Source organism: Garra rufa, chromosome 17 (genome assembly GCF_049309525.1).
Source record: "Garra rufa chromosome 17, GarRuf1.0, whole genome shotgun sequence".
NCBI classification, from domain to species: Eukaryota; Metazoa; Chordata; class Actinopteri; order Cypriniformes; family Cyprinidae; genus Garra; species Garra rufa.
Genome location: NC_133377.1, coordinates 32,013,952 through 32,033,331, shown reverse-complemented (window position 1 = coordinate 32,033,331; position 19,380 = coordinate 32,013,952). Strand labels below are relative to the sequence as shown.

The window sequence follows — 19,380 nt, the reverse complement described above, 5'->3', positions numbered from 1 at the left end:
TTAATTACTGTTTGCGAGTAAAAAGGAGCATTTAATGGATATTGTGTACCGCACATTACCATAGATGGATATCGGGAACACCATTCATTAAATATGCAAACCTCTCAGTGGGATTCTCAGCCTGATTTCGTCCACAGTTGTGGAGAATTACCAGGCTCACCACTGAAACTGGATATCAACAAACAGGATCTAATCTAGAGTATATGTAAGCAGATACACAACTATAGGCAGCAAAAATGAGAATCAAAATCTGATTTAGCAGATTTTCATACATTATATTTCCGTATAACTTACCTGATAAGATGAAGAAGATTCCAGAGACGAAGGCCAGGATGGTGCGCTGAGGGCGGATGTGGCCGATGTTGCTTATGACAAAGGCCGTGAACACAAAGAGGAGTGAGACCATAGGGAAGGGGGTGGCTGTCCTGACCATTTCTAACAGTGACAGAAAAAAATCTTTGAGAATGAAACAATGACATTTTAGTCTCTCAAAATCATCAAGTGTCAAGTGAGTCAAGTGTGACATGCTTCATCTGAAACTATTTTTAATCTTTTTTGGTATTGATAAAAAATTGTACATATAATAATTGTATTTAAAAAATGATCTAAAAGGTTATTAAAATTTAAAGCATATTACCAGCAACAGCACCTAAAATATATAAATATAATATATTTACAAAATTTTAATGATAATATTAATATAATACAATATATGAAACTTAACATTTTTGTAAAATTATCAATGCAAAATGCATTTAAGCAAATTATTAAATTAAAAGGTGATTAAAAACACTTCGAAATGAAAGCAAATTACCAGCTACAGAGCCTAAAATATAGCCTAATACAATATATTTACACATTCAAAATAGTATAATATGATATAATATAATATATGAAATAACTTAATTTTGTATAATTATTATAAATGCAAAATGCTTTAAAAGATTTTAAAGCAAATTATCTGCTACAGCACCTAAATATAATATTAATATAATTTAGTATAATATAATATATAACGTTTTTGTATAATTATTATAAATACAAAATGCCCAAATAAATTAATAACCATCTGTTACAGCACCTAAATATAATATAATATAATATACAAAATATAAAAAAATTTGTTATTATAAATGCAAAATGCTTACAAAATATAATATATAATATATTTATACATTTAAATAGTATAGTATAATATAATATAATAATGTAACATAACATTTTGCTATAATTATTATAAATGCTAAATGCCCAAACATTTTTATCACCATCTGTTACAGCACCTAAATATAATTTAATATACTATAATATTACAAAATATAATACATAATATGTTTATACATTTAAATAATATAAATACAATACAATATAATATACAAAATATACAATTTTTGTACAGTTATTATAAATGCAAAATGCTTACAAAATATAATATATAATATATTTATAGATTTAAAAAATTTAATATATGAAATAGAACATTTTTGTATAGTTATTATAAAGGCAAAATGCTTAAAAGAATTAAAGCAAATTAGTAAATTAAAAGGTGATTAAAAACGTTTAGAAAAATTAAAGCAAATTACCAGCTGAAGCACCTAAAATATAGCCTAATATAATACATTTATATATTTAACTAATATAATATAATATAATATAATGTAACATTTTTGTACAGTTATTATAAATGCAAAATGCTTTTTAAAGAATATTTAAAGAATATAAATATATTTATACATTTAAATAATATAATATAATATAATATATGAAAATTTAAGAAAAAATTATCAGTTACAGAACCTAAATATAATAATATAATATAATATAATATAATAATGTATAATAAATACTTACACCATTGTTTTTCCATTTGTATTCATATATAATAAAGTGCATTAATTTGTCTTCATACATAAAGTGCATTAATTTTTCTTACTCAGTATATTGGCTGTGTTCTCAGTAGTGATCTCTATTTCTGGCTCGGTAAAGTATTCAGATGCCACACATCTCCCCTTCTCTGGCCCTGAGATAGAAAGAGAGACAGAGAGAGAGAGAGAGAGAGACAGGGGAACAAAGAGAGACAGAGAAAGAGAGAGATAGGGACACAAAGAGAGACAGAGAGAGAGTAGAGGCAGAGCGGGACAGAGATTGACAATGACAGTAGGGGAGACAGGGACAAACAGAGAGAAACACAGCAATGATTTTGGTTCAAACACTGAAAAGAGAGGTGAGAAAACTCACATGCACTACACGTATACATTGCACTTAGTCAGAAGCATCATGCATCTTTTTTGTGCCAGTGGCTGTCCTGACTTAGCCTAAGCAGGATAAGAAATATATAACGTTTTATTTGTTTTGTTTTTTTGTTTTTTTAAATATAAGGCTCCCTTGCTGAAATATAAAGGGTGCTGTCGGTGCCAACAGACTCATGGGCAGCACGTCGACATATAGCGTTGTTGCGCTTCGGGTGTTTGTCCCGGCTCGCACCTTTCCCATCTCCCTTCTCTCTCCCACTTCATTTCCTTCGTTTTTGAACAGTAAGATTTTGTAATGTTTTTTTTAAAGAAGTCTCTTCTGCTCACCAATCCTGCATTTATTTAAAGCAAAAACTGTTTAAAAAACTGTTACTATTTGAAATAACTGTTTTCTATTTGAATATATTTTAAAATGTAATTTATTCCTGTGATCAGAGCAAAAGTTTTAGCATCATTAGTCCAGTCTTTAGTGTCACATGATCATTCAGAAATCATTCTAATATTTGCTGTTCAAGAGACAATTATTATTAGTATTATCACTATTTAAAACTTTGATGATTCTTTGATGAATAGAGCGATCCAAACATCAGCATTTATCTGAAATAAAAAGCTTTTGTAACATTTACACTATATACCATTCAAAAATCAGCATAAGTCAGCATTTTTTTTAAAGAATTTTAGAAATTAATACTTTCATTTAGCAAGGACGCTTTAAATTGATTCTATTTCAGATAAATGCTGTTCTTCTGAACTTTCTATTCATCAAAGAAACCTAAAAAACATAATAACATAATAATAATAATGAAAATGTTTTTTTGAGCAGCAAATCAGAATATTAGAATGATTTCTGAAGGATCATGTGACTGGAGTAATATTGCTAAAAACATTACACTTCAAAATATATTCATATAGAAAATGATTATTTTAAATAGGAAAAATATACCAAAATTTTACTGTTTTTGCTGAACGTTGGATCAAATAATTGCAGACTTAGGGGTTTTCAATATAATAATAATAATAATAATAATAAATGTTTTTTAAGCAGCAAATCAGAATATTTGAATAATTCTGAAGAATCATGTGACTGAAGTAATGATGCTAAAAATTCAGCTTTAAAATCACAGGAATAAATTACATTTTAAAATATATTTAAATAGGTAACAGCTATTGTAAATAGTAGTAATATTTTAAAATTGAATTGTACTGTTTTTGCTGTACTTTGGATCAAATAAATGCAGGCTTGGTGAGCAGAAGAGAGTTCTTTAAAAAACATTAAAAATCTTACTGTTCAAAAACTTTTGACTGGTAGTGTATGGAGATTTTCTTCTTATTATAAGCACAATTAATAAGCACAATTAATTTTAACCTTTGACCCATCTTTAGTACGGAGAATAATCTATAATTCAAATATAGTAAATGTGAATATTAATTCATAATTATGTTAAACATATTTCAATCATACTTGACACTGAAAATGTTTATCCATCCTAATACCCAAGTCCCTCCCCTTTTAGAAAAACCTTGTTTTAGACTAAATATTTTAACATACAGTCATTTGAATTATTTTAACTTTATTAAATTTAATTTTTAAAGATACCTTGAAGATCTTCAATGGGCATAACGCTTCTGCATAACGTGCATGAAAGCAGGGCACATTAGACCTCCCACTCGGCACACATATAAAAACTAGATCCTGTTTGAGCACACATAAATCACATGCTAACCTAATGGCCAAAGAGTCTTCTTATAGTGATTTGATAAAATGTCACATACAGGCAAACTAAATACCAGCACTGGTTAAGCTAGAAACAAGGTGACATCATCTTCACACTTCTCTTAGTCAGCCATTCGCAGCCAACTGGTGTGGCATCGTTTCAGTGCACCTCAGCACTTCCTGTCAGTGTCATGAAAACAAACCAGCATGCGATGCAAAGCAACATAAAAATGCAATTTTCCATAAGCAAAACTTCACTGCATCTTTTATTAGCCTAGGAATTTGATGTGGTTAATGATTTGGCATCCCGCAGTGGTTTGCCCACACAGCCTCACTAGTTCCTGTTTCAATGTCTGGCACGATTTGGGAGGGTGATGCAATAGGATGCCACACCAGTGCAGTGCAGGGACAAAGACGACCAGCTGCATAACACAGCGGGACTCCCCGCAAATAAACCGCGACTTAACCAACACGCTGCCATCTGATGATACACCGATGCACAGGGATTCAACTGTGGATCTGCGTGTAACACCTGATGCAGGAGTCAAAGTCAAGATGAAGTGATGCATAACAGCGTGATGCCACAATCAATTGCCGTTGATTTTTAAATTAGGTATCTGTCCCAATGCAGCTCCATCAGTAATGCACCTACCAGCCACAAAACAGACCCTCCAGAGTCCAGAATGCAGAGCCATCTTCACCTCTGTGGTTTGGTTCTGCTGCAGGACAATGCCTTCTTCCATTAGCAGCCAGTAGTCGGTCGACACAGCCACACCCACCAGGAGTAACCCGCACGCCCCGAACACGGACGACAGGAGCGTCAGCGCTCTGGTGCTAAATGAACTCATCTAGATGGGAGAGAAGAACATACATGAATAAATAAAATATAATTTAATATACTGTGGATAGCTGCCAGGGCTCTGCTATGTGGTTGCAAGGGCGCTCTGGGCTGTTTCTAGATGGAAGATTAAAAAAAAAAAAAAAACTTTTATTCAGCAAGGATGAATTAAATTGATCAAAAGTGACATTGGATACATTTATAATGTATAAAAGATTTTTAAGATTTCTATAATACATAAAAGCTGTGCTTTTAAAAATGACATAAAAAAAATCCTGTTTACTGGTTTCCACAAAAATATTAGGCAGCAACAATACTGGTGACAATAAGACATGTTTCTTTGATACCAAATCAGCTTACTATATGAAAATAAAAAAAAATATGCTAAACATATCTGACATCTAAAACACATTTTTGTAAAATCTTAGAAAATTTTAGAAAAATTTTGATTCACCAAGGATGCATTACATTGATCAAAAGTGACATTAAATGCATTAATAATGTTACAAGCATTACATTTATAAAAAAAATCCTGAAAATAAATATATTAAGCAGTTTTCAGTTGAAACTGTTTTCTATGGAAGCCAGTTTCCGCCACTGCATAAAAAAGAAAAAAAGGTAATTGCGACCTTTTATCTCACATTTCTGACTTTATATCGCACAATTGTAAGAACATACATGAATAAATAAAATATCATTTAATATACTGTGGATAGCTGCCAGGGCTCTGCTATGTGGTTGCAAGGGCGCTCTGGGCTGTTTCTAGATGGACGATTGAAAAAAAAAAAAAAAAACTTTTATTTAGCAAGGATGAATTAAATTGATCAAAAGTGACATTGGATACATTTATAATGTATAAAAGATTTTTAAGATTTCTATAATACATTAAAGCTGTGCTTTTAAAAATGGCATTAAAAAAAATCCTGTTTACTGGTTTCCACAAAAATATTAGGCAGCAACTTTTTCAATACTGGTGACAATAAGACATGTTTCTTTGATACCAAATCAGCTTACTATATGAAAATAAAAAAATATGTTAAACATATCTGACATCTAAAACACATTTTTGTAAAATCTTAGAAAATTTTAGAAAAAATTTGATTCACCAAGGATGCATTACATTGATCAAAAGTGACATTAAATGCATTAATAATGTTACAAGCATTACATTTATAAAATAAATAAATAAATATTAAGCAGTTTTCAGTTGAAACTGTTTTCTATGGAAGCCAGTTTCCGCCACTGCATAAAAAAGAAAAAAGGTAATTGTGACCTTTTATCTCACATTTCTGACTTTATATCGCACAATTGTAAGAACATACATGAATAAATAAAATATCATTTAATATACTGTGGATAGTTGCCAGGGCTCTGCTATGTGGTTGCAAGGATGCTCTGGGCTGTTTCTAGATGGAAGATTAAAAAAAAAAGTTAAAGATTAAAAAAGAAAAAAAATGATTCATCAAGGATGAATTAAATTGATCAAAAGTGACATTAAATACAGTTATAATGTATAAATGATTTTTAAGATTTCTATAATACATAAAAGCTGTGCTTTTAATTTAAATAAAATAAATATTTTCTGGTTTCCACAAAAACTTTTTTCAACACTGGCAATAAGAAGACATGTTTCTTTAATACCAAATCAGCTAAAATCTATATGAAAATGAAAAATTATATGTTAAACATATCTGACATCTAAAATAAATTTTTGTAAAATCTTAGAAACTTTTAGAAATTTTAGAAAACTTTTGATTCACCAAGGATGCATTACATAGATCAAAAGTGACATTAAATGCATTTATAATGTTACAAAAGATTTCTGTTATACATGGAAGCTGTTCTATTAAGCATTACATTTATAAAAATAAAAATCCAGAAAATAAATATATTAAGCAGTTTTCAGTTTAAACTTTTCTATAAAATCAAATAAATGCAGCCTTGGTCAGCATAAGAGACATTACATTTCATAAACATAGAAAAAACTTACCAACCCCAAATATTTAAATTAAAGTGTGTATCCTGGGTCAAAATAATAAGAATCCAACCAATGGTTGGTGTTGCAACTGAGAAATTAAGCAGATAAATGTACTATTATTTGTATTTAATAATACACACTACTTACCAACTTATATTTCTAAAAACCAATAGTCTTAATTATTTAAAATAAATAAAAATAATAGTACTTAGGTCGAACATTCAGCAATTGTTCAACAACCTATGTTTCTACAAAAGAGTTCCCATGATGATACAACTGTTTGCCAATGATTCATACTTGAAGTACTTAATTTGAGCAAAATCATTTTGAAAAACTCAGAAATTGTTTCACTGGCTTTTTTTGTTTTTGTTTCGATATCAGCCATTTATCAATTAGAGCAAGCAGAGTACACTATAATACATATAAGCCAAGAATGATTACATTAGCTGTGCCCGTAGGGCTTGATGAAAAATTCCTCTCCATCGACTACTGAACTAGTGTGTGACTCATCAACAGAACAAACAGATGAAGGACAAACAGTGTCCTTTAAATAGTGTATGACTAAAATGATTAGGGGCAAGCGTGCAGTGAGACATATCTTCAGAATTGCACGAGGGCTTAAAGACACTATAAATCACTAGTTGTTTTATTTTTATGGTTTTGCCTCTAATGAACAGGACGGACAGAGAGGAAAGTCCAGGGAGAGAGTGAAAATGGGATTGGGATACAAGCTGAATTCTACACCACCCACTGTGTCATTGTTGGCTTTTATTCAACTAGTCCTTAAAAGATTGTATTCTGACAAATAGATGTAGACCACTAGCTAAATTCATCCTTTAAGGTTAAAGGGCAAGGGTGAACCCAGGGTTGTGGTAAAACATTCAGAAAAGCATCATTGCTGCCTATTATTATTATTATTATTATTATTATTATTATTATTATATCGCATTGGTTGAATAGATCGACACATCCAGGCCTCTGATTGAGAAACGCAGAAAATGTAAACATCAGAAAACTTTTTGCAGTGTAATACCTCATGGATTGTTACACGTTTTGCTCTCACGCTCTGAAACACGAGTGAGAATTTGACTGGCATGCCTCCAGAAGACACACAATTCTCTTAATTCACTGAATGGCACCATATAGCTGTTGGATTAGAAGGATGGAAAATTAACATTTTTTGGGAGACTTGGTTTTTGGCAGGGAGAGAAGAACACAATAATGGCTTATTATTGGTGAAATCCTCTTCGGTTAGTGCCGGGAGCCCCAGGGTGTGCTTGATATGAATGAAGGAGTCATAGTGAATGGCGGTGTATGTGCGCGGGTTAAGATAATCCATGGAGCATTGACAGAGCAGAGCCGAGGAGAAAAGGGGCGCTTTGAAGAAGTTAAAGGTAAGGAAAAATGGCTTCGGGAAAGATAATATGGGGAATAATGAAGTTCCTCTGAAGAAAGCATTAGCACTTGTACCAGCATTGCAATAGTAGTGCATTTTATGAAGAAAATGTGAGCAATGTGTGCATGTGTCTGGAGTACTCTGGATGATTTTTTCATTCGGTAATTAAAAATCATTGCTTGATTAGTTGCTCAATTTACGGTATTATTCATTGTGCATTGAAAAACTAGAGTACTTTATACTCGTGCAATATTTTGAATATTTAAAATAAAAATAAGTTAAAATACAATATAATTTATATGTTTTTTTTTTTAAATAAGTCTCTTCTGCTTACCAAGAGTATAGCAAAACTAAGTTTTTGAAATACTTTTACTATTTAAAATAACGGTTTTCTATATGAATATATTTTAAAATGAAATTTATTCATGTGATTTTTTAGCATTATTACTCCTTTAGTAATCAATCTAATATTCTGATTTGCTCCTCAGAAAACATTTATAATTATGTTGAGTAGCTGAGTAGAATTTTTTCAGGTTTCTTTGATGAATAGAAACTTCAGAAGAACAACATTTCTGAAATAGAAATCTTTTGTAACATTACAAATGTCTTTATCATCAATTTTTAATCAACTTAAAGCATCCTTGGTACATACATTATTAATTTCTATAATTCCTTTCCACAAAAAAATTAAAAAAGCTTAAACTTTGACACTGAATATTTGATTATTGAAATACTTTTATGTAGAGTTTTCCACTCAGAAAACTTCTATTCACCAAGCATGCATTACAGTGATCAAAAGTGACATTAAATGCATTTATAATGTTGCAAAAGATTTCTATTATACATAAAAGCTGTGCTTTTAAACATTAAATTCATCAAAAAATCCTGAGTAAATGTATTATGGTTTCGACAAATATATTAAGCAGCACAACTGTTTTCAACATTGATAGTAATTAGCATGTTAGATTGATTTCTGAATGATCATGTCACATTGGAGACAGTAATTTCTGCTGAAAATTCAGCTTTACCATCACAGGAATAAATTACATTTTAAAATATATTCAAATAGAAAACAGTTAAAAAAAACTCCAAGCTTTTGAATGGTATAGTGTATAATGTTACAAAGGCGTTTTATTTCAGATAAATGCTGATCTTTGGATCTTTCTATTCATCAATGAATCCTGAAAAATGTACTCAACTATTCTTGAAAAGCAAATCATATTAGAATGATTTCTGAAAAATTATGGTGACACTGAAGACTCTAGTAATGATGCTGAAAATTTAGCTTTGATCACAGGAATAAATTACATTTTAAAATATATTCAAATAGAAACCAGTTACTGTAAACAGTAAAAATATTTTAACATATTACTGTTTTTGCTGCACTTTGGATCAAATAAATGCAGGCTTGGTGAGCAGAAGAGACTTATTTGAAAAGCATTAAAAATCTTACAGTTCAAAAACTTTTGACTGGTAGTGTTATTACATTTAATAATTTCAATAATTCTATTTAAATAATGTCAATTAAATCTTTTTTTAAAAATATATATAAATTGGGTTAGAGAATTTTTTTATATATTTTAATATTTTAATAATTTAAATTATGAGAATTGTTCAAATCCCTAATCTTAAGCATGAGCAAAATGTAACATTTGCACCTCTGTTCAAGTGTGCAAATAGTGTATCAGTAGCATACGGTCACACTAAACAGATAAAAAAAAATATATGAATTAATCATAGTGGTCAATAAGTGCATACTGCAGAAACAGCTGGTCATGTGATACGGCTATTGAAATGTAAATGTGCAGGTACCAAATGTAACCAGCTTTAAAAGCCGTGAGGGGCAAAGCGAGTAGAAAGACACTCAATGAAAGAGAAAAAGATAAAAGAGAGCTAATCAAGGCTACAGGGTGGGAGAGAAAACAGTGAGGCAATTGGGAGCTGTCCGTCACAGTGGTGCTGAAATCAGGCGACGCACAGACCTGTGTTCCCTCACCAAAGCTCTGTAATTTTGATCAAGAAGGGTTTCAGGAGGTTTAGAGATTTGTGAAAAGACAAAGTATGAGCTATTTTACTTTTGTCCGAAACACATATATGTATATTCTAGTACAAGTAGTCAAACATGGCACTTACTGAAAACCTCTTTTATAAACTGAAATTAAAAGAAATGTGGCTTCTGGAAGTAATTTGAAAACTTTTATGCCCACCCTAAACTGGCATCCGTAAACAGAGTGTAAAATAACTGTAAAGTGCTATAATCGACATTGGGCTGAAATTCTGGCAGTCCAGTAAAGACTTTAAGAACACAATAAAACCTCACTGCTGTGACCATTAACAACACCGTAACATAACTCAACCAATCTAAAACATCAGCCACTATTAGACGTACAGCACAACAGCACAACATCCAGTAGTCCTTTATATCTTCCAGGGGATTTGAGCAATATAGGTCTTACATCAGAGGGCGTTCAATATATGCCAGACATGACCACATTTTCAAAGACAGCCCTCGTGGTGTACTGGGGGTTCCACAGATGGTGTGTCCACTCGACTGGGGAGCAAGAGCCCAAGGGGAGTGTAGTTTTCTGTTGAGATGGCAATATGTTCCCCTGTCAGCAGGTTAGGCCAACTGGCAAGTGGGAAGAGTGTGGGAGGCAAATGAGTAGAGAAAACAACAAAAAATACATGCTTTTTAAAAAAGATGGTAATTCAAGTAGAGCAAAAAGGAATGAGAGAGAGAAAAAAAGGACAGGGTCTGGGGAAAGACCTTGGCCCAAAATATCTCAGAGGACAGACGTGCATGCAGGCCTGCAGCTTTCAATGACACACGCACATGCATTCACATGTGCACATTCATGACTTCAGCTCCCTTCACAAGGATGTAGAGCACCATTCATAAAGCTCAAACTGATATCTTTATTTCAGCAGAGCCACAAGAGCCAGAATATAATCATACGTGACTCAAGGATTCAAAAAGTATAAATATATTTATATATAAAGCGATTCAGCCATTCTACACGTCACTTTGTCCTCATCTGCTCTCGCTCTCTTTGTCTCTCTCTCACACACACTATCATAAAAGAGACTTTACTTACACTTACAAAATAAAGGTTTCAGAAGGGGTTTTGCAGTGATGTCAAAAAGCCATTTTAGGTCAACAAAGAATCATTCAGTCATCAGTTCTTAAAAATAACCATTTTTAGTCTGAAGACTATTTTTTTAATTTAAAGAACCATTTTCCTGAATGGAAAGCTTCCATGGATGTTAAAGGTTCTTCATGGAATTGACCATATGCACGAATTACTTCCTTGTTTAGACAAGCCAGCTAAGTCATTTCCGGTCAACTGTACTGTGCCGTAATATGAGCGTACTTTGTTCGTTTTCTCTACATAATCCATTCACAATCGAAGAAAAGTGTTGTTTGTCTAAGAGGACCAAACGTCCATGTATACCGTTTCAAGAATGACAAATGGCAGTTTAATAAAATACGTGAGTAAATCGGCTAAATATGCCAAGTCATTGCTATTATTGACAGTAATAACCGGACGAAACATCTGACAAGCTGATGTAAAAAAAAAAAGAGCTTAAATGATTCAGACTAAATTAAAAGTAACAAAACTACAGCAGAAACATGTTTGTGTTGGTTAAATATCGGCTATTTAATAAATTTTACAGTTGAAGATAAAACTTAAAAGGCGTAGTTATTAAATTATATAAAATATTTCAAATTCCTATCGATTCATATTGAGTGCATTATTTAATTATTATAGCATCAATATTTAACGTACAGTATTTGTAGTGAACTATATATAAGTATTTAAATAATTCACCCTTATAGGCTGTTTGTGTCTGAGCTTAATGACTTTCTGCACTTGCTATACTATATACATCAGTGCGGTAAAAGTACTACAATTTATTATACTAGTAACTTAGTAACTTTAATAAATCTAAAAGCAAGACGTCTTGAGACATATAGGGAGTTTAAAAGGCAGCTGCATAATAATAAATCCTCTGCTGCCATTTTTTGGTTATATGGGTCATGCCATTTTAGCCGAAAAAAGACGTTGCTTTCTGTGAAAAGTCATTTTTTTCGATGCCGTTTTTATGAATGAAAAGTGAGTCCTTGAAGTGAATTTTATTTCATAGCTGTAGAGTTGGAAAATAATAAAGGTTTTAAAATATTGCAAGATTTTAAAAATGTGTTCATGACTATGAAGGCAAGTTAGTGATTATCAAGAATATGATTAAGATGCCCTTGAGTAGAAATATCCTAGCTAGCTAACATTAGCCTAAACACGTTATGATAGTGTTTAGCTGTCAGCATTTAAATGTACAACTACTCAGATGCGGAGAGTACGGGATTGCCAGGCTACGCAATTAAAAGATATGTTGTTAAATAAAATTAAACTAAATGTTCATGCCGCTAACATTGTTTATAATGTTGCAATTATAATTTTTCTCAGTTTCTGATAAGAAAGAGGCAGTAGATGAGTCGCAAGAGTGTCCATCTAATATATAGCACATATAAAATGAGCTTCAGTGGAAGTTTATGAGCTGGCTTATCTTCATGCGGAAGTTCTAAAGAACGCTCCGTGCATAAGGTCAATTCTCTATTGATCTTTCATAAACAGTTTGATTGACAGGCAATCTGACCAATCGTAATGCAGAATCTGCTATTATGTTGGACAAACAAATCAGGAGAGTAAACAGGAGAGTAGATTAACTTACGTGGACTTAAAGTGCCCCTATTATGCCTTTTCAAATATGATATTTCATGTAGTGTGTCATGTAGCTGTATGTGAACATAAACTATCTGCAAAGTTGTGACGCCGACAGTGCACTATAAATAAAGTTTTTGTCTAACAAAAAAAAGAGTCGGCTCACATTCGCCTAAACGAGTCGTCAGCAATTCGAATCTTTTTTCTGTAACGGCCACACGTCACGAGCTACAATTTGCGTAATGTCCGCCCACATTCAATTTCGCGAACAACTTGCCCGCCCACAAACAGTACATCATGTCAAGAAGACGCCCTGCGCTGTGACAGCCTGTGAGAGTGAATTTGTTTTATATGCCCTTCCGAAAGATGAAACTATCAAGAATGAGTGGTTAACATTAATTTTTTCAACACCTCAGCAGTCCAATGCCAATCTTGTGTTGTGTTCGCGTCATTTTACTGATGACTGCTTTTCCAATCTTGGGGAGTAACGTTACAACGCGAGATTCACCAAACGCTTGGTTTTAAAAAATGGATCAGTGCCCAGTTTATTTGGACCGGCTTGCTCCTCTGAACTTCTACCTGTAAGTATGATTAATAATTGTATTTTCTAGCGATCGTTCAAAATACGTCTTTGTGTACGTTATGGTGTGTAACAACCCCGCACATGTCTTGGTAACCGGCTAACTTGCGTTTCTGTAGTTCTGTTGTTCAGCTGTGAGTGCAATGTAGTCTAAAAAGTCTTGTGATTGATGCAGCTTGACTGTCTGTCTGCCTTATTAGTTTAAGTAATGATAATGATAAACGATGGCTTAACGCAGTGTTATGGATTGTACAGTGTTGAAGTTCACAACGTAGAGATGTGTCCGGTTCGCTTACAAAAGCAAATTGTAACATATGACACCCACTGAGAAACGTCCTGCTCCGGTCGTGCTTGCAAAACAGTTTCTTGTCGATGTGACACTTCAACAGTTTCATCGTCAGACTCCGGCTCGAATTGATAGGGTAAAATCGAGGCTATCTTTTCTATGCATTAACAGGTCTCCGCAGCTGTCATTCAGTTATGCCAATAGGCGTTTCGTTTTTGCGCTGTAGCGGTAGACCAATCCAGAAGGACTGCACCATCTGACCAATCACAGCGGTGAGGGCTCACTGAAAGGAGGGGTTTAGAGAGACTGATTCTTCGAACTGCTTCAAACGAGTCGTTTACGAATCATTTAGAAACGGGTTAAAAATAAATCTAATTTTGGAGAAAACTAAAGTGTTTTTTGAACTTGCATACATGTAAACCTGTTTTAAGAGACTATTACAACAATATTAACTACCTTTAAAATGGCATAATAGGGGCACTTTAAACTTGAAACATCATGTGTATTGACGTCTTTTAGTGATTGAAATAAAATACGTTCTGGTGTTCATGTTCCCCCCCCCCCCCATGTTTTAAGTAAAGAAGAAAAGACGATCGGTTCACGTGTCATTGATCTAACAAGGCAATACACTGATCTGTCACGACACCTTAAAAAGCCACAAAATGGTATTTATTGTTTGAGTTTCTTAAAAAATTACAACGTTTTAAAGCTGAAACCTTCATACCAGAAGTAAGAGGAAACTAGCAACACAGCGTTATGAAACAAGATCTCAGCTTTACATTTTTTTTTAACAAATTCAAACTATAAATACCGTTTTGAGGCTCTTTAAAGTGTGACAGATCATTGTATTGCCTTATTAGATCAAATGACATGTGAGACCGATCGTCTGTTCTTATTAACTTAAAGCACAAAATAAACATGAATGAACATCAGAACGTATTTTATTTCAAAACTGGGAAGACGTCAATATGGTATTTTTTAAGCTTCAGTCCACTGATGTTAATCTACTCTCCTGTTTGATTTTTGCCTGACAAAATGGCAGATTCAGTGTTATGATTGGTCAGATCACCTGTCAATCAACTGGTTTGCAAAGGGTCGATTCCAAATTCTTTTTTCAATCTACAGATTATTGCAGAAGCAGAATCCTTTCAAAATATACAATTCTGAATCCAAAATTGCTATAAAGTTAAAGCCTCATGTCTAAATAAGTTATGTTCTAAATTTGAAGTTGATATAAAAAAAAAAATTAGATTTTATTTAGGGTGTTATACCACAAACAGCCACCGGGTGCTATCCAAACTCCATTGAATTTTTAATGCATTTTTCTGACACAAATGTCTACATTTCTTGGTCAATAATACTAATACTAAATATTGAATCTTGAGACTCGGAACTTTCCTACGATATGTATTTTGTCAAGATTTTAAAAAGTTTTGATTATGAAAGACGGTAATACATTTTGTAATATGATACCTGACACCATTTACCAGAAGGAAGACCGCTGAAAGACTTTAAAGTACCATGTCTAAAAAATTTTTTTACAATTTATATACTTTTTAACCTCAAACGCTTGTCTTCTCTAGCTCTGCATGAACTCTGTGTATTCCAGTTTATGACAGTTAGGGTATGTTGAAAAACTCCCATCTCTTTTTCTCCTCCAAATTCAAAATTGACCTACATGGTTGTTTTACCTTCTTTGTAAAAGGCGTTTGACCCTCCTTTGTAAACACTGGGTCGGTACTTGTGCGGCGATGTAGGATGAGTTTGAAGCTGGAGGAGAAAATGAAATAGGAATTTTTCCGACATACCCTAACTGTATTGACCAAGAATGCACAGAGTTCACGCAGAGCTAGACAAGACAAGCATTTGAGGTTAAAAAGTATATAAATTGTACATTTCTTTACAAAATAACCGATTGTTTCGCTATATAAGAGCCTTCTTCCTCGGTTGGGATCCTTTAGAGCCCTTTGAAGCGGCATTTAAAGTGCATTTTAGAAGTTCAAACTCGCAGGCAGCGTTGAAGTCCACTATATGGAGAAAAATCCTAAATGTTTGCCTCAAAAAACAATTTCTTTATGACTGAACAAAGAAAGACATGAACATCTTGGATGACAAGGGGGTGAGTAAATTATCTGTATATTTTTGTTCTGGAAGTGAACTTCTCCTTTAAGGCTAACATATTCATAATAAAAGCCAAAAACTTCAATTTTGATTTCTTTAAGTCCACCAAAGTCAATCTACTTTCCTGTCTGATTTGTTTGTCGGACAAAATGGCAGATTCGGCATTATGAATGGTCAGATCGCCTGCCATTCAAGCTGTTTGCGAAGGGTCAATTCTAAAAAAGAACCATTTTAAAAGTCTAGCTCTACTGCTTATATATTGATGTAATGACATTACCTGTCCTCTACCTCTAAACCCTACAGAAACATTTCTGCAGTTTTACTTTTCCACTATTATTTAGAATATCAAGCCATAAGAAAAGCTGGATGGATCCCACAAAGTAGGTGATTTCATATAGTAGGTTACTATCCTTGCATCCATTTGCTCCCAACAGAGGTAAACTTAACCCTCTCAAACACATCATTTCTCCTCATTATGAGGACTTTCTTATTTGTTTAACACAACCCTTACAGAAACATTTCTGCATATTTACACCTTTAAGACATTATTTAGCCTACTTATACAGTATGCAAGAGGATCCTCACTACGTAGCTGATTTCAGGTTTTACTATCATTGTTTTAAGGATATTTAGTGCTCACGATAAAGGCAAACCCTGGCTGAGCCACACACACACACAAACAGCGTGACTACCTCTTCCTTAAATCCCCACAACCGCAGTACAATCTTTCCTCGTGGCGATACCAAAGTCAGCACTAGAGAAATGTACAACATCCATGACACATACAGTACCAGTCCCGCCACGACACGAGTCTACACTCCTTACCTAACTACGAGTCTCAAGTGCGACAAAAAACGTAAACGACACAAAACTCACATCTAATATTTGAGAAAATTCTTCAAGAATGACATAAAAAATATAACAAAATAAAATGAGCGTTTCACTACGCGGTCCGCAGTCGAAATACTCGCACGTAAGGACTACAGGATATGAACTGGCTGATTCTGTCATACTTGGCTCGAAAGCACCGGAACGAATCGATCTCTCGACTTGAAACTATGCTGTCTAATCACGCTCCACTCATACGGCTACGGTAACGTGCATGAAGAAACGAAGAGCGCGGGCACTCACCCTCCAGCACCGCGACCCGAGTCTGCGCTGCACAGGCGTCGAGAGGAATAACCGAACGCCTGGAAACCTTGACAGATTTTGCAGTTTTCCCTCTCTCTCTACCTCACTCGCTCTTTTACACACTAACACACACACCACACACGCGTGTTCGCTCCCTCTCTTTCTCGCTCTCTCTCACGTCTCTGGCGCTCTCTCACTCTTTCAGCACTGCGGTGATTTGGCTGAATGGGGATGGGATGACAGAAGAGAGACTTTCACTCGTGTAGTTTGACGCTGATGAGGCTCAATAAGGTCACGGTTAGTTTTAGGTCTGCTTATGTCGGTGAAGGCATGTGAGTCAGATACGGAGAACATTTAATTAGTAGATTGGTCCCTAAACAACAAAAATTGTGTTCAGAACTAAAATACATGCGTGCTTATGCGTACTTGATGGATACTACTCCTGTTATATTGTGATTGATTGATTGATTAATTGATTTTCTTGTACATAAAGTGATCGGATACCTGAAATTACTAAATGTATATACACACTATATATATTTAGGCTACTAAAATATATAATTAAATTAAAAAAATATATATAATAGATAATAAAATTGCATATATTTGTTGTAAAAGTATTTTTACATTATATGGTAAAGAACTCTTTTACTAATAGTTTATATATACACAAGACACTAAAATAATGCAACATACATTACTAGTCAAAAGAAGACTTGAACAGCAAGATTTTTAGTGTTTTTTAAAGAAAGTCCTTCTGCTCACCAAGCATGCATTTATTTGATCCAAAATACAGCTAAAACTGTAAAATTTTGAAACATTTTTACTATTTAAAATAACTTTTTTCTAGTTGAATATATTTTAAAATGTAATCTATTTCTGTGATTTCAAAGCTGAATTTGTAGCATCATTACTTCAGTCACATGATCCTTCAGAAATCATTCTAATATTCTGATTTCCTGCTTTAAAACATTTATTATTATTATTATTTTGAAAACAGCTGAGTGGAATTTTTTTTCAGGTTTCTTTGATGAATATAAAGTTCAGAAGAACAGCATTTATCTGAAATAGAAATCTAAAATTACAGTATAAATGTCTTTATCATGTTTTTTTTTTCAATTTAAAGCATCCTTGCTAAATAAATAATTATACTGACTTAAAGCTTTTAAATGTATAGTGTATAATTTTACAAAAGCTTTTTATTTCAGATAAATGCTGATCTTTGGATCTTTCTATTCATCAACAAATTTTGAAAAAATGTACTCAACTGTTTCAAATATTAAAATAAAAAATGTTTCTTGTACAGAAAATCAGCATATTCTAATAATTTCGGAAGGCTCGTGTGACACTGAAGACTGGAGTAATGATGCTGAAAATTTAGCTTTAATTTAGCTTTAATCATGGGAATAAATAAAATTTTAAAATATATTCAAATAGAAAACAGTTATTTTAAACAGTAAAAATATATTTCAAAATTGTACTGATTTTACAGTACTTTGGATCAAACAAATGCAGGCTTAGGGAGCAGGAGAGAATTCTTTAAATAACATTAAAAATCGGTAGTGTACATTAAATAAACAGCATAAAATGGCACACAATGGGGGGGGGGGGGGTGTCTCTTCACATATTAAAATGTGTACAAAATGTCTATAAAATAATATCTGAAAAACTTACAAAAGTTACGAAAGTTACCTGCATGCTCAATAGCAGCAAAAGTGTTTGCAATACAATATGAACACAATAAGTACATTGTACTTATTGTTTATGCTATAAAATTTAAAGTAGGACTGCTTTTTTTAATCTAAAAGTGCTATGAAATATTAAAATTTAGTGAAAGCAATGAAAAACAATATCAGAATTGCCCAATATTTACAGCCACAGTGTCTTAAATTAAACTGTGTCCTCTCAAAGGGAACAATTACAAACTCCTGATGGCGAATAACAGATGTTTAGGTTCTGTCAGATACCCACTGTACTGCAGTAAAAGACAGCTAATTCTGCTGTGGGAAACGTAGACATACCACTAGACTGCAGCACATAAGCAGATGTTTACAACACTGCAGTGTGTGTGTGTTGTATGCAGCCTCTGAGTGTCTGTATGTGATAAACCATTATGTGCTAAAGAAAAAATGTGTGTGTGTGTATGTGTGTGGTTCAAGGTGCTGCACTGCACAGCCTTGGGCTTTTTTACTCTCAACCTGCCCATGCAGCAGAGAAGCTCTGATGTTTGTGGTGCATGTGCATTTGTGCTTGAACAAGGAGGAGTAAGGTGAAAAAACAAAAGCTGGCCAAGTGGAAATATTTAGATTACATCAAAACATAATGCATATGCAACATACCCTATCAGAAAGAAATGCAAAACTGTA

At 33.2% G+C, this 19,380-nt stretch overlaps 1 protein-coding gene across 1 annotated transcript in view; it reads right to left on the bottom strand.

Moving 5' to 3' along the window:
- cacng7a (calcium channel, voltage-dependent, gamma subunit 7a) overlaps positions 1-17,201 on the bottom strand; it is a 33,798-nt gene extending 16,597 nt beyond the window's left edge. Inside the window, exons 1-4 of the mRNA XM_073822491.1 lie at positions 17,015-17,201; positions 4,619-4,814; positions 1,934-2,020; positions 295-435 (exon numbers count right to left, since the gene is read on the bottom strand). Of these exons, the coding sequence (XP_073678592.1) occupies positions 295-435; positions 1,934-2,020; positions 4,619-4,814 (424 nt within the window). The 5' untranslated portion in view covers positions 17,015-17,201. The remainder of the gene's footprint in view (positions 1-294; positions 436-1,933; positions 2,021-4,618; positions 4,815-17,014) is intronic.
- Between the last annotated feature and the right edge of the window lie 2,179 nt (positions 17,202-19,380).